Consider the following 15,358-nt stretch of genomic DNA (forward strand, 5'->3'; position numbering starts at 1 on the left):
CTGAATCATAACGATTTGAGAGGAGATCCTGAAACGCCCTGAGAGCATTTCTTATTGCTCGAAACTCCAGGAAATTTATTTGGTGTTTAGAACATAAGAAAATGCCATACTGGGTCAAACCAAGGATCCATCAAGCCCAGCAACAGTGGCCAATCCAGGCCATAAGAACCTGGCAAGTACCCAAAAACTAAGTCTATTCCATGTTACCATTGCTAATGGCAGTGGCTATTCTCTATGAAAACTTAATAGCAGGTAATGGACTTCTCCTCCAAGAACTTATCCAATCCTTTTTTTAAACACAGCTATACTAACTACACTAACTACATCCTCTGGCAACAAATTCCAGAGTTTAATTGTGCATTGAGTAAAAAAGAACTTTCTCCGATTAGATTTAAATGTGCCCCATGCTAACTTCATGGAGTGCCCCCTAGTCTTTCTACTATCCAAAAGAGTAAATAACCGATTCACATCGACCCGTTCTAGACCTCTCATGATTTTAAACATCTCTATCATATCCCCCCTCAGCCGTCTCTTCTCCAAGCTGAAAAATCCTAACCTCTTTAGTCTTTCCTCATAGGGGAGCTGTTCCATTCTCCTTATCATTTTGGTCGCCCTTCTCTGTACCTTCTCCATCACAATTATATCTTTTTTGAGAGGCGGCGACCAGAATTGCACACAGTATTCAAGGTGCGGTCTCACCATGGAGTGATACAGAGGCATTATGACATTTTCTGTTTATTCACCATTCCCTTTCTAATAATTCCCAACATTGTTTGCTTTTTTGACTGCTGCAGCACACTGAACCGATTTCAATGTGTTATCCACTATGACACCTAGATCTCTTTCTTGGGTTGTAGCACCTAATATGGAACCTAACATTGTGTAACTATAGCATGTGTAACTATAGCATATAATATAGCAATTTATCAACATCTGCTTGTGATTTAACTACTCTGAACAATTTTGTGTCATCTGCAAATTTGATTATCTTACTCGTCGTATCTCTTTCCAGATCATTTATAAATATATTGAAAAGTAAGGGTCCCAATACAGATCCCTGAGGCACTCCACTGTCCACTCCCTTCCACTGAGAAAAATTGTCCATTTAATCCTACTCTGTTTCCTGTCTTTTAGCCAGTTTGCAATCCACGAAAGGACATCGCCACCTATCCCATGACATTTTACTTTTCCTAGAAGCCTCTCTTGAGGAACTTTGTCAAACGCCTTCTGAAAATCCAAGTATACGACATCTACCAGTTCACCTTTATCCACATGTTTAACAACTCCTTCAAAAAAGTGAAGCAGATTTGTGAGGCAAGACTTGCCCTGGGTAAAACCATGCTGACTTTGTTCCATTAAACCATGTCTTTCTATATGTTCTGTGATTTTGAGGTTTAGAACATTTTCCACTATTTTTCCTGGCACTGAAGTCAGGCTAACCGGTCTGTAGTTTCCCGGATCGCCCCTGGAACCCTTTTTAAATATTGGGGTTACATTTGCTATCCTCCAGTCTTCAGGTACAATGGATGATTTTAATGATAGGTTACAAATTTTTATTAATAGGTCTGAAATTTTATTTTTTAGTTCCTTCAGAACTCTGGGGTGTATACCATCCAGTCCAGGTGATTTACTACTCTTCAGTTTGTCAATCAGGCCTACCACATCTTATAGGTTCACCGTGATTTGATTCAGTCCATCTGAATCATTACCCATGAAAACCTTCTCCATTATGGGTTTGGCTTCCTCTGGAGACCAAGAGCCTTGTGTCTGCAGATTGGCCACATGGGCTCCCCAGCCGAGGTTGGAAGCATCGGTGGTGAGAGTTAGAAGGTCTGAGCCTGAAAGGGCAAGCCTTGGAGGAGATTGGTCTGATGCCTCCACCAGGCAAGAGACTGACGGAGTGAGACAGTTACATGGACCATGATCGACAGGGGCTGAACGCTTTGAGTCCATTGCGACCGTAGAGTCCACTGCATGACTCTCATGGCCAATCGTGCCATTGGTGTGACTTGCACTGAGGAAGCCATGTGTCCCAGAAGGATAAGAAAGTGACGAGCAGTCACGGATTGCTGAGACTGCAGCTGGTGTGCAAGAGACACGAGAGAGCGCTCGCTGTCGAGGCAGAAAAGCCTTTGCCTGCAAGGTGTCCAAGTCTGCCCCAATGAACAAGGTTTGAGATGGGACTAAGTAGGATTTGAGGTAGTTGCCGAGAAATCCTAATGAAATTAGAGTATGTAAGGTTAGATTGAGGGACGACAGAGCAGCTTGCTAAGTGGGAGCCCTGATTAACCAGTCGTCTAGATAAGGGTAGACGTGAACACCTTGGGTCCTGAGGAAGGCTGCAACTACCACGAGGCATTTTGTGAAGACTCGTGGCACAGATGCTAGGCCGAATGGAAGCACTCGGTATTGATAGTGCTTGGGGCCTACTAGAAACCTCAGATATTTGCGATGAGATGGAGTTATCGCAATATGATTGTATGCTTCCTGGAGGTCCAGAGAGTAGAGCCAGTCTCTTCTTTGTAAGAGAGGAAGAAGCGAGCCTAAGGTTACCATCTTGAACTTCTCTTGCTGAGACCCGTAAGTCCAGGATAGGACTAACGCCTCCCGATTTTTGGGGGGATTAGGAAGTACCGGGAATAGAACCCTAGGCCGTGCTGAGAGTAGGGTACGGGTTTCTATTGCCTTGGACTGGAGAAGGAGGGAGACCTCTTGATCCAGAAGGATGATCGGATGTTCTCCACATCGGTAGAGGTGGGGAGTCCAGTGGCAAGGAGAGAAAGTTCAGATGGTAACCCTGAGCAATTATCGCCAGTACCCAGTGGTCTGAGGTGATTGAGTGCCATATGTTGTGGAAGTGGCACAATCGACATCCCACTGGTATGTGAGGCAGTGGAATCTGGCTGCTGCTCTCTAGGTGGAAGTCAAAAACCTGAAGCAGGCCCTGGTTGAGGAGCTGTTTGTGGCTTTTGTTTACGTGTTTGATGAGACTGTGCTTTTTGAAAAGATCTCATGGCACGGGATCTGGTTGGTGGTAGGTAGGACTTCTTTGGGCGGAAGGAGGACTTTTTAAAGTCATTTCTGAAGGGCTGTTTAGAAGAATAGTCAGAAGGCATCAGAGAGAACTGTCTTAGGGTCTCATGATGGTCCTTAAGTTCCGCCACCGTTCGCTGAATCTGTTCACCAAACAGATTGTCCCCACAGAGGGCAGGTTGGATAGCCTGTCTTGTACTTTAGGGCAAAGGTCGGAAGACTTGAGCCAGGCCCATCTTCTTGCCGAAATAGCAGCTGCAGATACCCTAGTGGCAGTGTCAAAGATATCATAGGATGATCTGATCTCATGCTTGCCTGCCTCAAAACCCTTGTTTACTAGGGTTTGAAGCTGATCTTGGAATTGTTGAGGCAGGGTATCTGAGAAGTCTTGTACCTGCTTAAAAATGACCCTATTATATTGGGCCATATAGAGCTGATAGGTGGCAATCCGGGAGATGAGTATTGAGCCTTGGAATACCCGGCGGCCAATGGCATCTAAAAACTTCTGTTCTTTGCCCGGGGGAAAAGAGGTATGAGGCTTTGATCTCTTTGCTCTTTGTGCAGATTCAACAACTACAGATTGGTGATCCAACTAAGTTTTCTGAAAGCCTGGAGCTGACTGCACCAAATAGGTAGTGTCAGCCTGTGCACTGGAGCAATGGAGCCAGGATGATCCCAGTTCTTGAGGAGATCCAGAAGAACCTGGTGAATAGGGATGGAGGTTATTTCCTTGGGAGCATACAGGAATTGGAGCAACTCCATCATCTGATGTCTGTCATCCTGTTCAGTCTGCAATTGGAAGGGAACCAATTCAGACATTTCCTTCACAAAATTTATAAAGGAGAGGTCCGCTGGAGGAGAACGCTTCCTACTTTCAGTGGGTGAAGGTGGTGAAGGTAAATCATCAGTGTCTGGCGAGGAATCATCAGTCCAGGTAGCATAAGGATCAGAACCTGTCCCTCTAAGAACTAGAGGGGGATGGGGTGGTGAGATACCTGAAGGTCCTGGTCTAGGCTCCGAAGGAATCGGAGGAATTATCAGAGGCACCGATGAAGGCATCGAAGGCACTGGCATAGAGGGCATCGATGGATGGCTCAGTGGCGCCGGACGTATCGGCACCGATGGTTGGATCTGTGGTGAGGGACGTATCGGCATCGATGGCTGAGGCGGACTTCGGATGGAGGGATGCGGAACGGTGTTTCTCCTCCCGATGACAGACTAAGTGGAGAGGGCACTGGAGCCATCGGTGATCCAGGGTCCATCAGTGGAAAAGCAGCAATGAGCGCTTCCATCCTGGATAGCAGCGGTGCCAACGCTGCTGGAATCGGGTCGGTGCTCGGTTCCACAATCTGTACCGGTGTCTGTGCCGGAGGAACCTGGAGTCGCTGCATCGTCTTGTCGATGGCCTCTGAACCATCCAGACCAGTTCTTCTCAGAGACCTGGAGCAAGCAGCCCCTGCTCAGGAACAGAAGGAGGCAGAGGCATAGCCGGAGGGACCACCGTTGAAGGCGGAGTCGCAGCTCCCGATCCCGTCGGGTGAGGGCTGCCTCGGTGACCCGGTTGCCGAAAAGGTCGGTGCCTTTTCTGGATGGGGTTTTTTCGACGGTGGCTCGGACCATGGCGAGGTCAATGACTTCGCTCCCTCGATGGTCCGAGGCTTACTATGTCGATGGCGATGTTTCTCTCTACGATCCCCTCGGTCCTGAGGGGGAGTAGAAGGTGTCGAAGGCTGAGATGTCGTCGATGCCATTCTGGCCTTGCGACCTTTTGGTGTCATTAAGGCAAATTTGGTGCAGGTTAGGACATCGTGCTCTCGTCCAAGACACATTACACAGACTTTGTGAGGGTCTGTGATAGACATGGTGCGAGTACAGTCCAGGCACCGACGGAACTCAGACGCCATGGCCATAGAAAAAATTGAGCCATGGTACGGTCGACAGCCAGTAGGTTGCGAGGGCCAAACTAGACTTATCGACTGAAAACGGGTAAAAACTTACCGGAGTACCGCGGCTTGAAAAAAAGTTAAAAATAGAGAATTGTGTTTTAGTATAATATTGATGTTGCTGTACTGTTAGGTTGTTTGCAGATCTGTTTTGTTACGTTAAATTTGTCATTGTTGACAGACATGAAATGAATTTGAATGTCGGTATATAAATCTGACTAAAAAATAAAATAAAGGAGGGACCCCTGTGGGGCAAATAAACTTTTAGTAATTCCGTGAGGAAAATTCCTGTCAGGAATCTCTGCGGAGCTCCTTTACTGCGAGGCTACCGCTGCGCGGAAAAAAGAAGACTGAGGGGGGACCCCTGCTGGCTGCAGGGTTAGTGCCATGCTGGGCATGCCCAGTAGGGACCAGTCAAAGTTCTGGAAACTTTGACAAAAGTGTTCCGTGATTGGGCTCCATCCTGTGATGTTACCCGTATGTGAGGACTACCATCCTGCTTGTCCTGTGAGAAAGGTGCTTATGTTTCTTTGTTGCTGGAGCCAGTGGCGACGGTAACTGTGTGTTCAGATGGCTCGCACTTAGAATTTTATGCACACAGATTTTGGGCGCCTATGCGGGCCGCAGTGAGGCTCACGCACAGCTCGTGCGCCCAGATTTACTTGTATTCTGCGCCTAGTAAGTTGTGCGCATATGTACATGTGCAAAGTTATGTGCACAGCACGAGCACAAAGTCGACATGCACTGCACGCACCGAAGCTCTATGGAAATCAATAAAGCATGCACAAAGACGCGCGTGCAACATGGCGCCGCCGCAGCCTACCATGCGGTGTGCCGACCAAGCCTAAAGCAGGGCCTTGCCCACCAAAAGGGCCACTCAACGCGCTCGGAAGCCCACTTTCCCTTACCCCAATGGGATCGGACACCATGTCGGTACGGCGCGCCGAGCAAGGAGACCAGAAGTCTTACCAAAACCCCTCCAAACCTCTGAATCGAGAAGTAAATCTTCTCCTCTCTCTCTCTTTTTTTTTTTTTTTAAACTTACCTGGGTTCAGCGCTTACCAGCTGAGTACAGAGTCTGTCTCCAGCTGCGGGGGGAGAGGGCTATGGCAGTCTTCGCTGAGCTCGGCTTCCTGCACCCACTGCCTTTCAGCTGCTTAAGCAGCAAAGACCACGCCAGGAACCGGCTACCGGACCAAGGCACACCTCTGAGGGATCTCGGAAATCGCCTCACGAATTCTCAACTGGAGGAGGGACCTTTAGTTATCACCGGAGAGCGAGGCTCAATTTTTTCTATTTAAATGTATAATTTCTCCTTCCAAAAGCATAGCAATCCCCATAGGGAGAGGTACGTCCACCATCTGCTGGAGACGGAGAAATACTGAAGGGCTGAGGTCACTGTAGGGGTGTATCTGGGGTGACGTCAGCTTTGAACTCCGACTCGGTCTCCAGCTGCTGGCAGGGGAGCATAACACATTGGTTCTTGCGTCCATCTGGCTACACGCTAGGAAAAGCAGCATTAAAAAAAAAAAAAGGCAGATCTGAACTTGCATTAACTATCTGTGATGAGGATTATGACAAGCTTCTGTTTTTCTATGGTTTTACCTTTTTTCATCTCTTCTTCTAGTAGCCTCTGCTCTTCCTCCTCCTTTGCTCGATAATAAGCAATACGTCGGTCATCCCTGCGCTGTCTCTTGCGCTCCTCCAAGCGCATTTTTCTTGCTTCTGCCAGCCTCTCTTCAAACTGCTCAAGCTTCTCCTATAATGCAAAGGATTTTTAAAAAATTTCCTAGGATCAATATGTTCTAAGCGACCATTTTCCTGGGGTTGGAGTGAAGGAACTAGTAACATAGTAAATGACAGACAAGAGCCACCCGATCTGCCAGTAATCCTCTCTGGCAGTCTAACAATTTTGTATATAGGCGTATCAATTCCAGCTCCCCGATCCCTGTATTTTACCTGACCTCTTATTCTGGTTCCTGCCCCTACCCTCCTTCCAGTGCCAAACGTATTAAACGTCTGCTACAATGCTCATCTCCACCATCTCTACTGGTCAACTGTTTCAGGTTTTATGGTTTTTAATTGTGAGTCTTATAATTGATTATATATATGAAAAATAAACATAGAAAAACTGAATATCCCCCTGAATTCAAGACTCTGATCAAAGGCCTGGAACGAGTGACAGAACAAAGACCTACTACAATGATTGATATATTGACAGGACAAAGAACTAACAGAAGATTGACAGTACTCAATAGACACATGGGAGGTGGTATCAGGGGAAGCTTCGATAAAGTTTGCCTGATTGGAAAGGACACACGTGATATACCTGGTACTTTATGCAGTCCCTGGACGTTTTTTATCTATAAAAACTTAACCCTGACTAATAAACGCTGAAACAGGAAGGCAGAACTTTGAAAAATAAAAAGCTCCCTCCCAAAAGGTAGGCTTAGTTTCCCTGGCACTGCCTCAGGGACACCGAGGTGTGCACAGATCTGTCTGTGCTCCCTAAGGCAGATGGCAGGCATGACCCAACCCCCACAGTGCCAATCACATGGCCCTGTCACTGCCTCAATCACAATTCTCCAATACTACTTCTGCAAAGCATTTTTCAGTTTTGTTGACACGAAAAGATACATCTACAGAGAAGGTAGGGGGATGTTCCCAAATCTAAAAACAGACAAACATGAGTCAGTCTAGCTTTATATCGGGGATTGATGTAGCACTGGAATGGAACCCATTGCCAAAGGGACTGTCAACAGGTTACGAACAGTGCAGGGGGCAAGGAGATAAGATTCAGGGCAGCTGAAGGGGGAAGTAAGAGACGTGGGACTGGGAAAGGGGCAGAAGGAAAAGAGAGCCAGGTAAGGAATAAACAGGGAGCATGTAAGGTCAATAAACAGGAACATGTGCCGGTGCTGCAGAGAAACAAAGAGGGCTCTTTACCTCATAGACTGACTGCCGGGAGGCCTTGAGTCTATCCACAAATGAGTCTTTGTCCTCCAGCATGCGGGACATTCTGTTTTTGTGCTCCAAGGCCTTCTCTCGCTCCAGCTTCATGGTAGTGATCTGTAAACACATTATGTAACTGTCCGTAAACCTAGGAAAGTGCACAGGCTCAAATCTCAAACACAAAGATCCCAGGAGCGAGCAAATCAGCAAAAAAAAAAAAAAAACAAGGAGGGGAGCACGAGTCCATGCAGCTTAAATGCAGCAATGGCCGGGTTCCCTGCAGAAAATGCATCTGCCTCGTCCCTGGGGATTTCAGAACTGGTAGGTAGAAACAAGCTGCATACCTGTAACAGGTGTTCTTTTAGGATAGCAGGATATTCAGCCACATTTCCACAGTGGTCTGAAGAAATCTTGAGCAGCCAGTGCTACAAATGCCTCCTCAGTCCTATACTTATCACTTCTATAGTGCTACTCGCCACACCCAGTGCTGTACAGCCCCTTCTCAATAGAGTTTATAATCTAACCAGGACAAACACAAGGCGAAAGAGACTAATTGTTCTCTGACTCCACCTGCTGGTAGGGATACACAACCCACTTCTCTGGACTGATCTGGGTATGTTCAGGAACAGTAAAGGTTTCTCTATCAATCTGCTGGCAGGGATGCAAAACCCAGGAGTCTGGACTGATCTGGGTACGTACAGGGATCCTATATTATTGAACCACCTTAACAGTTTCTTTACGTTAGCCAGCATGGAGCCTAGCTAACGCATGAGCCACCATGTGCTTCTTACCCGTTCTTCCTCCTGCAGCTCCCACAGCTCCATGTCATTGACTCGCTGCTCCTCATAAGCCTTCTTTATAAGAGGGATTTCTTCCAGACGTTTAGCTCTTTCAAAATAGTCAATCTAAATGCAGGAAAGCACAGGCTTAGGCACTTGCTGTGGACAGGGAGGAGACACGATGTTAAATACGTTCAATAAGTATCTTTGCATTGTAGGAGAGGAGTATAGAACTCAGAAGGTGGCCTGTCTGCAGAGAACTGGAAGCAACGGATGCACCAGACAGGCAAAACCACAATAGAGGACTGCACTGCAGCGTTGCCCAAAGTGAAGAAAAATGAGCCTTTCAAAACTTCTAACCATCGCTCAGGAAGCAACAGGCTGAGGTCTAGAGCGCATCTTACTTCAGTGGTATACAATCGATGTTTATTGTGGTTACACAAAAGATTTTACATCCTCATACGGTAAAATAGGAGGCATCACATACCAAGCCTCTCTAGCAGGATGCCAAGGCAACAATTACACTGAAAAACTGCATCCATGGCCATCTAGCACATCTGATAAGGACTGGAATGAAGTCCTCAAGTTATAGTTCAAATAAAAATGATCGAAAATACAAATGCTGATTGAAGGCTTTGAGCCCTAACAGCCAACAGCACAAATAAAAATCAGCTGGGTAAGAGAGAGGGCACAAAAATTAAACCTTTCCTTCCTCTACGCCTACCTTCTTCTCCTGGTTCTTCAGCCGTTCTTGGAGTTCCTTCTTTTCTTTCTCCAGCTGCTCCACTTGCTTAGCCATAATGAAATCTGGGTCCAGCTCTTCCAGGTCCTGAGGAAGAGAGACAGCTATCAGGGCTCAAGATGATTTTTTTTTAAATTTACATTAGTGTCTCACCTAAACAGAAATATGCTCATATTACTGCATGGAGCTTCTTCAACCACTCCTCTCCCCTCTCATATCATTGACTTCAAACAAGAATAACTGATCATCTTAACAGCATTGCACAGATACAAATTAGGATATTATACCCACAGCCTTTCTAAAGAACAATCACCTAAAAAGTTGCCTACTTGCATAATGTATGATCCAACGGCGGTGCTTGCACTGCCACGTGGAAGATCCCCAGTTCAAACCTCAAGCTGGGCCTTCCACTTCCTGGGTCACAAAGGGATGCCTTAGAGGCAAAGTTCACAGCCCCTGGGAAGGGGAGAGTCTCCATCATCCTACAGAAGCAACACCAAGTGATAGGACTTGGGACCCATGGTGGGAGGCTTCCGACCAGGACTGGCGCTGCAATGACCAGACTAGGTGTGGGTTTTTAGGGGGAGGGGGAAATGGGGGGGAACCACCTCTATTTATGAATAAAGGCTCCTGGTACCAGACCCCAGAACCAGGCCTCAGCTTCCAGCATGGGAAGCACAGCCACCATCTGCTGGACACAGAATACTGGCAGGCTGGTGTCAATATGAAGGTATAGGAAGGATGACGACATCACAGAGCATTTAGGCTCTGTCTCCATCTACTGGTGGGCATGCATAACCCCCTCGTGATGGACTGGCCTGACTGGATGAGGAGGAAAAATGCCACACAGCAGTGCTGAGCCTCAACCGGACAGGGTAGGACCCAAAAGGATTCCTTCCAGAAACAAAAATTAAACACCCCCGGGAGGAAGGCTCAAAAGAAAAAAAAATCATCCAGAAACTGGAGAACTGCAGGTTTCACACCCTCTGCCATCTGCTGGAGAAAGAGAGAGACTGAGGAACTGCAGGTGGCACTGGGGTTTATGAAGCAGTGTCAGTAAAACTCTCTCTGTCTCCATCTGCTGGCAGGGATGCATAAACCTGATCCGGGTACGTACAGGGAAAGTAGAATTTCTTCTTCTAAAGGGTACAGAGATCCCCATAGGGAAAGCACGTCCACATCTGCTAGGGAGACTGAGAGATACTGAGGGGCTGAGGTCACTGCAGGGGTGTATCTAGGGTGACGTCAGCTTTGAAACCTGACCGTCTCCATCTGCTAGCAGGGGAACACATAACCCACTGGTCCTGAGTCCATCCGGCTACACGTTAGGAAATATTAGAATTCAACATTCTCTAAACAGTACCCCAGGGTAGGGGGCACATTCTCAGACTGAGGTGCCAATAACACTCAGCTTATGTTTTTAAATTGCTAGGAATAACTTTGCCCAATGTAGATGCTCACTTCAATATCGATGTCCTTGAAGGCTTTCGCCCCCAGCTCTGTCTTTTTGATCTGCTCCAGGCGCTCCCGCACGGTCTTTTTCTTGATCTGCTCATGCTCCTGCAGGATTCTCTCCTTCTCTCGCTCTTTGGCCTCCTGGCGCAGCCGCTCTTCCTCTGCCTTGCGCACTTTCTGGAGCTCAGCCTCCCGCTGCTCCAGCTCCTCTTTCTCCCGCTGGATGTTCAGGCTCTCCAGGCGTTCCTTCCTCTCCTCGATGGTCTGGCGGCGGGCCAGGATGCGCTGGTGCTCCTTCCGTGCATTTTTTAAGTATGCAGTGACAGCCAGCTGGTGCTGCTCCTCTTTCTCTTGCTGCAAAGAACAGAAAATGCTATTAGAGGGGATGTGACCCAAAAAAAAAAGAAAGCTTATGCTTGAAGCACGCTGCATGTTCCCATATTCAGCACAGCAGCGACTGCTGTAAGGTACACACCAAAGAACAAGAGTCAAAAGTAGACATGTTTCATCATACACAGCCATGGATACATAAAGTAGGCACTGTGGCACCCAACTATCAGCCCACCTATGCTTGGGTCTGGGTATCCACTGGGGGCAAAAAAGGTAAATTTCTGTCCCTTTTTTTTAGATATATATATATATATATAATTTGAAGTTTATTAGGAAGACACAAGTAAGCAGACATTTCAATCAGCAGCACACACAATCAAAAATGTTGTGTACATCAATCTATCCTGAAACCTGCCTCCCCAACCTACCTACAAAAACATTAAAAATAAAGAGCAAAACAGAAAGTTAACAGGTAATGACAATATCTCAAGTGCAATGGGGAAATATGAAAGATGAAGACCTCAAAACAAAGTTTCCCAGTCCTCTCCTGGAGGCACATCTATAGCCAGTCTGGTTTTCAGGCTTTCCACAATGAACATACATGAGAGGTTTGCATACCCTAGATCTTCAATGTATACAAATCTCTCTCATACGTATTTCACTGCGGATATCCTGAAAACCCGACTTGTTAGTTGTGCCACCAGGAGAGTGTTGGGAAACATTGCCTTAAAATTTAATAAAACAAAAAAAATAGAAAAAACAAAAAGATAACGAAAAAATAATATTAAAGAAGGTCAGTGCCTCTGCAGCGTGCAGTATCTGCCTTCATGTGGGTCACACTCCCATACTGCTTACCCTCAAACTAGTGGCTGTAACCGTGGCACTACATCTCCTCTCGCTCCCACAAACGTGGTGCTGACAACAGGACTGTGTGCGTCGAGAGACACAGTATTTACAGAACCCTTTAAACCACTTACAGAGACAGAGCCTGAGGTGCGCAGGAACTGGGGCCCTTCCTGAATGTTTGCCACTACACATGGATGTGCTTAAATAAAGAATGCTGGAGTCAAACTATGGCAAGAATGAGGAATTCTACAGCTCAGCTGAGTTTACGCCAGCTGTGGCCATTTGTAATAAGGCACGCCATCTGCTTTTTTAAGCTCAAAGATAAAAAAATACCATAGGGTAAAGCTAAGGAAAAAAAACTAAAACATATTGCATTCACTAACTTCTGTACCTAGCTTAGCAGAAATGTTTTGTGACAGCATCAGGCAAGTAAGTTATCTGGATGTATTTAAAAGCAAAAGTTCAGCTCTAGAGCCATAAGACACTCTTACAAGGCATTTAAGGCCTCCAACTCCCACAGGAAGCAAAAGAATGTAATCAATCAATTTATGGCAGGGTACTGCCATTCCACCACCTATAGTCATTTTAAAAATGCTGCTATTTCAACATACAACATGTACACAGAGAGAGAGGAGCAGATAAGGAACCTGTGATCCACAGCCTACCTACTCGATCAGTGCCCTTCTCTTGCGTCTCTGTCTTATGCATGCTTGAATTCTGTCACCATTTTAGATCCTATAACCTCTTCTAACACCCTGATCCTACTGTTGTCCACTTTATAAGTGAAAAGTTAGTTTCTCACATCGCTTTCAACCTCCCCCCAAACACCTGGTCTGTAAGATTCATTCTACAGAAAATGTTTCCTTATGGCTTCTAACTGAATCTCTACATTATATCTCCCCTTTCCCTCCTTTTTTCTAGAGTGCAAGACCGCAGGGATATGCCACCTCCATCTGCTAGAGACAGAGAAATACCGAGGAGATGCGGGTGGCACAAAAGGTTAGGAGGGGGTGCCTCACAAGTTTTTCTCTGTCTCCATCTGCTAGCAGGGAGGCATAACCCAGTCTGGGAACTACATTATATCTCCCCTTTCCCTCCTTTTTTCTAGAGTAGCTTCTTCAGTCTCTCTCTGCGCATGGCTTACATGAAGGCCCTGTAACATGCTAATGGCCCTCCCTTTGAATGTGTGCATGCAGAACAGAGGATATAAATCAAGTGTAAGCAAAAAATAAATACATGTGCTCGCCAGAATTGCTTAGAACACCAAAGGTGGGCTCTCAGCTTCTACAAAGATTTTAGAGTCATCTTTCTTTTAGCAATATTTCTCTCTACATACCTAAGAATACTATTAGCTTTACCAGCTGCTTGACTGGCTACTTTGCGATCAGAGATGATTCAAGGGGGTAACCCGCACAGATCAGCAGTTACAACCCAAAAACAACAAAACTTTAATTTCAAAGCTCAAAGAAGGCACAGAGAGATGAACAGTGGGAACACTGTCCATGCTTGAGACGGACAGGAGAGAAGGGTTGAGAAACTGGTGAAAAACCCCAAGGGGGAGTTGCTGTTGAGTTTCATTTGGGAATTTTATATGCTCATCTACCAAAAGAGGATGAATCTTAGCTGGGTAGACTGGACGAGCCCATTTTGGTCTTTATCTGCCATCACTCTCTAATCTGCTATCTCTCTCTAATCGTTTCTTAGTTTAAACTCTGTACTGTCTTCCATTGCCCAGGTTTTACGCTCCCTGTTTAATGTAACTTTACTTTCTACCTTGATGTTAATTGGTTTCCCCTCAGTTACATTGTAAACCGGTACGATAAGACCTAGTCTTGAGCATCGGTATAGTAAAAGAAACTAAATAAATAAATAAATAAATAAATCACTTCTAGGTTTCACATTTGTACATAGGCATATCCTTCCCTTTCAAAATGGTGTTTAGCATTTTGATTTCTGCATCACAAATGCACAGTTATTCTCACAGGTTTACACCAATTTGTTAAAAGAGTTGTGCATTACAAGAGATGGGGAAAACTGGATTACCTGTGTGTAATGTCAACTTTTTTTTTTATTCTTTATTTCTCAATTTTCAAGTTATTCACATACAGAAAAGTGAATTACAGTAAATGTTAAACAAGAAAAGGAAATAACTTCCTAATAATCTATAAACAACTTTACTGTTAATATTGGCATAAAGTAATGAAAAGATCCAAGAATTTTCTGGAACATAATACATGTTAAAATCATAAAGAAATAAGGAGACAGTATCAGCCTATTTTCATTTCATGCCACTTAAACAGGTTGGGTTGTACCGATCTCAACTTTACAGTTATCCAAGAAATTCCTTAATTGTATAGGCTCATAAAAGATATATCTATTATTGTTCAGTTTCCTCATGCACTTGCATGGATACCTAATATTTATTTGAGCTCCTAAAGATCTTGACTCCTGACACATTGCCAAGAACAGTTTGCTATGTCGGGGTACACCCATACATTTTGTCCATAATACATCTTATTTCTATTTCGCGAGAATAATCTTAAAATTAAATCCCTATCAGTGGGGAAAACAAAAGAGACAAGTAATATTCCCCGATAATCCAGCTGTTGAAACCTATTTCTGTTTGAGTGTGTCACACTTGTGAGGGTTTCTGGAATACACTGGGTATTTGGGCGTTTGTTGTGATGAAGACGTTTGTATTCATATTGTATATCTGCGCTAATTGATTTACATTTTATATTGTAATCTATCTTGCACAACATTTATTGAGAAAGGTAGAATATAGTTTATTTAAATAAAAGATTCTGCACTTTTTGTCAAAGTACATTACACCAAGCTCTTGACCAGAGGTGGAAAACTTTTAAGGTGTCTGCTCTCAAGTGCTGTCTTCCCAACAGAAACTATAACTGGGGCAGACAGGCCAAAGGATAAAGAACATGATGGAACAGCCCCAGCTGGGCTGCAGAGAGGAAGACTTTTGGCCAAGAAATGTCAATAGGGAGAAGAATGGGCAGATGTGGCTCAGCACAGCTGTTCCTGGCCCACCAGAGAAAGGCTGGTTGGTAGGAAGAGGATGAAGAAAGAAAAATGCTGGGAAAAGGCAAAACAAAAAGCAACCTTTCCTTCTCTGCTCCCTACCCCTAAAAAAAAAAAAAATATGCATTCAAGAATACACACACACAGCAGACATAAAACCCCAAAACAAGGTCCCATCTGTGCCAGCCCTCTGCAGTATTCAAGATGCACCAAACTAATTCACACTTTAACAAAGTGGCTAC

The 15,358-nt window shown here is 45.3% G+C and overlaps 1 protein-coding gene and 1 non-coding gene across 4 annotated transcripts in view; both read right to left on the bottom strand.

The window, feature by feature from the left end:
• EIF3A (eukaryotic translation initiation factor 3 subunit A) overlaps positions 1–15,358 on the bottom strand; it is a 197,926-nt gene that overhangs the window by 101,267 nt on the left and 81,301 nt on the right. For all 3 annotated transcript variants that reach the window (XM_029610506.1, XM_029610505.1, XM_029610504.1), the window contains exons 12-16: positions 10,911–11,258; positions 9,432–9,536; positions 8,720–8,833; positions 7,923–8,045; positions 6,582–6,735 (exon numbers count right to left, since the gene is read on the bottom strand). In XM_029610506.1, the coding sequence (XP_029466366.1) occupies positions 6,582–6,735; positions 7,923–8,045; positions 8,720–8,833; positions 9,432–9,536; positions 10,911–11,258 (844 nt within the window). The remainder of the gene's footprint in view (positions 1–6,581; positions 6,736–7,922; positions 8,046–8,719; positions 8,834–9,431; positions 9,537–10,910; positions 11,259–15,358) is intronic.
• On the bottom strand, positions 7,633–7,754 carry LOC115096307. Its single transcript, XR_003858038.1, has one exon. It is a non-coding gene; the product is annotated as a small nucleolar RNA SNORA54 (small nucleolar RNA).

The sequence above is a fragment of the Rhinatrema bivittatum genome, chromosome 7 (assembly GCF_901001135.1).
Source record: "Rhinatrema bivittatum chromosome 7, aRhiBiv1.1, whole genome shotgun sequence".
In the NCBI taxonomy this organism is placed as follows: Eukaryota; Metazoa; Chordata; class Amphibia; order Gymnophiona; family Rhinatrematidae; genus Rhinatrema; species Rhinatrema bivittatum.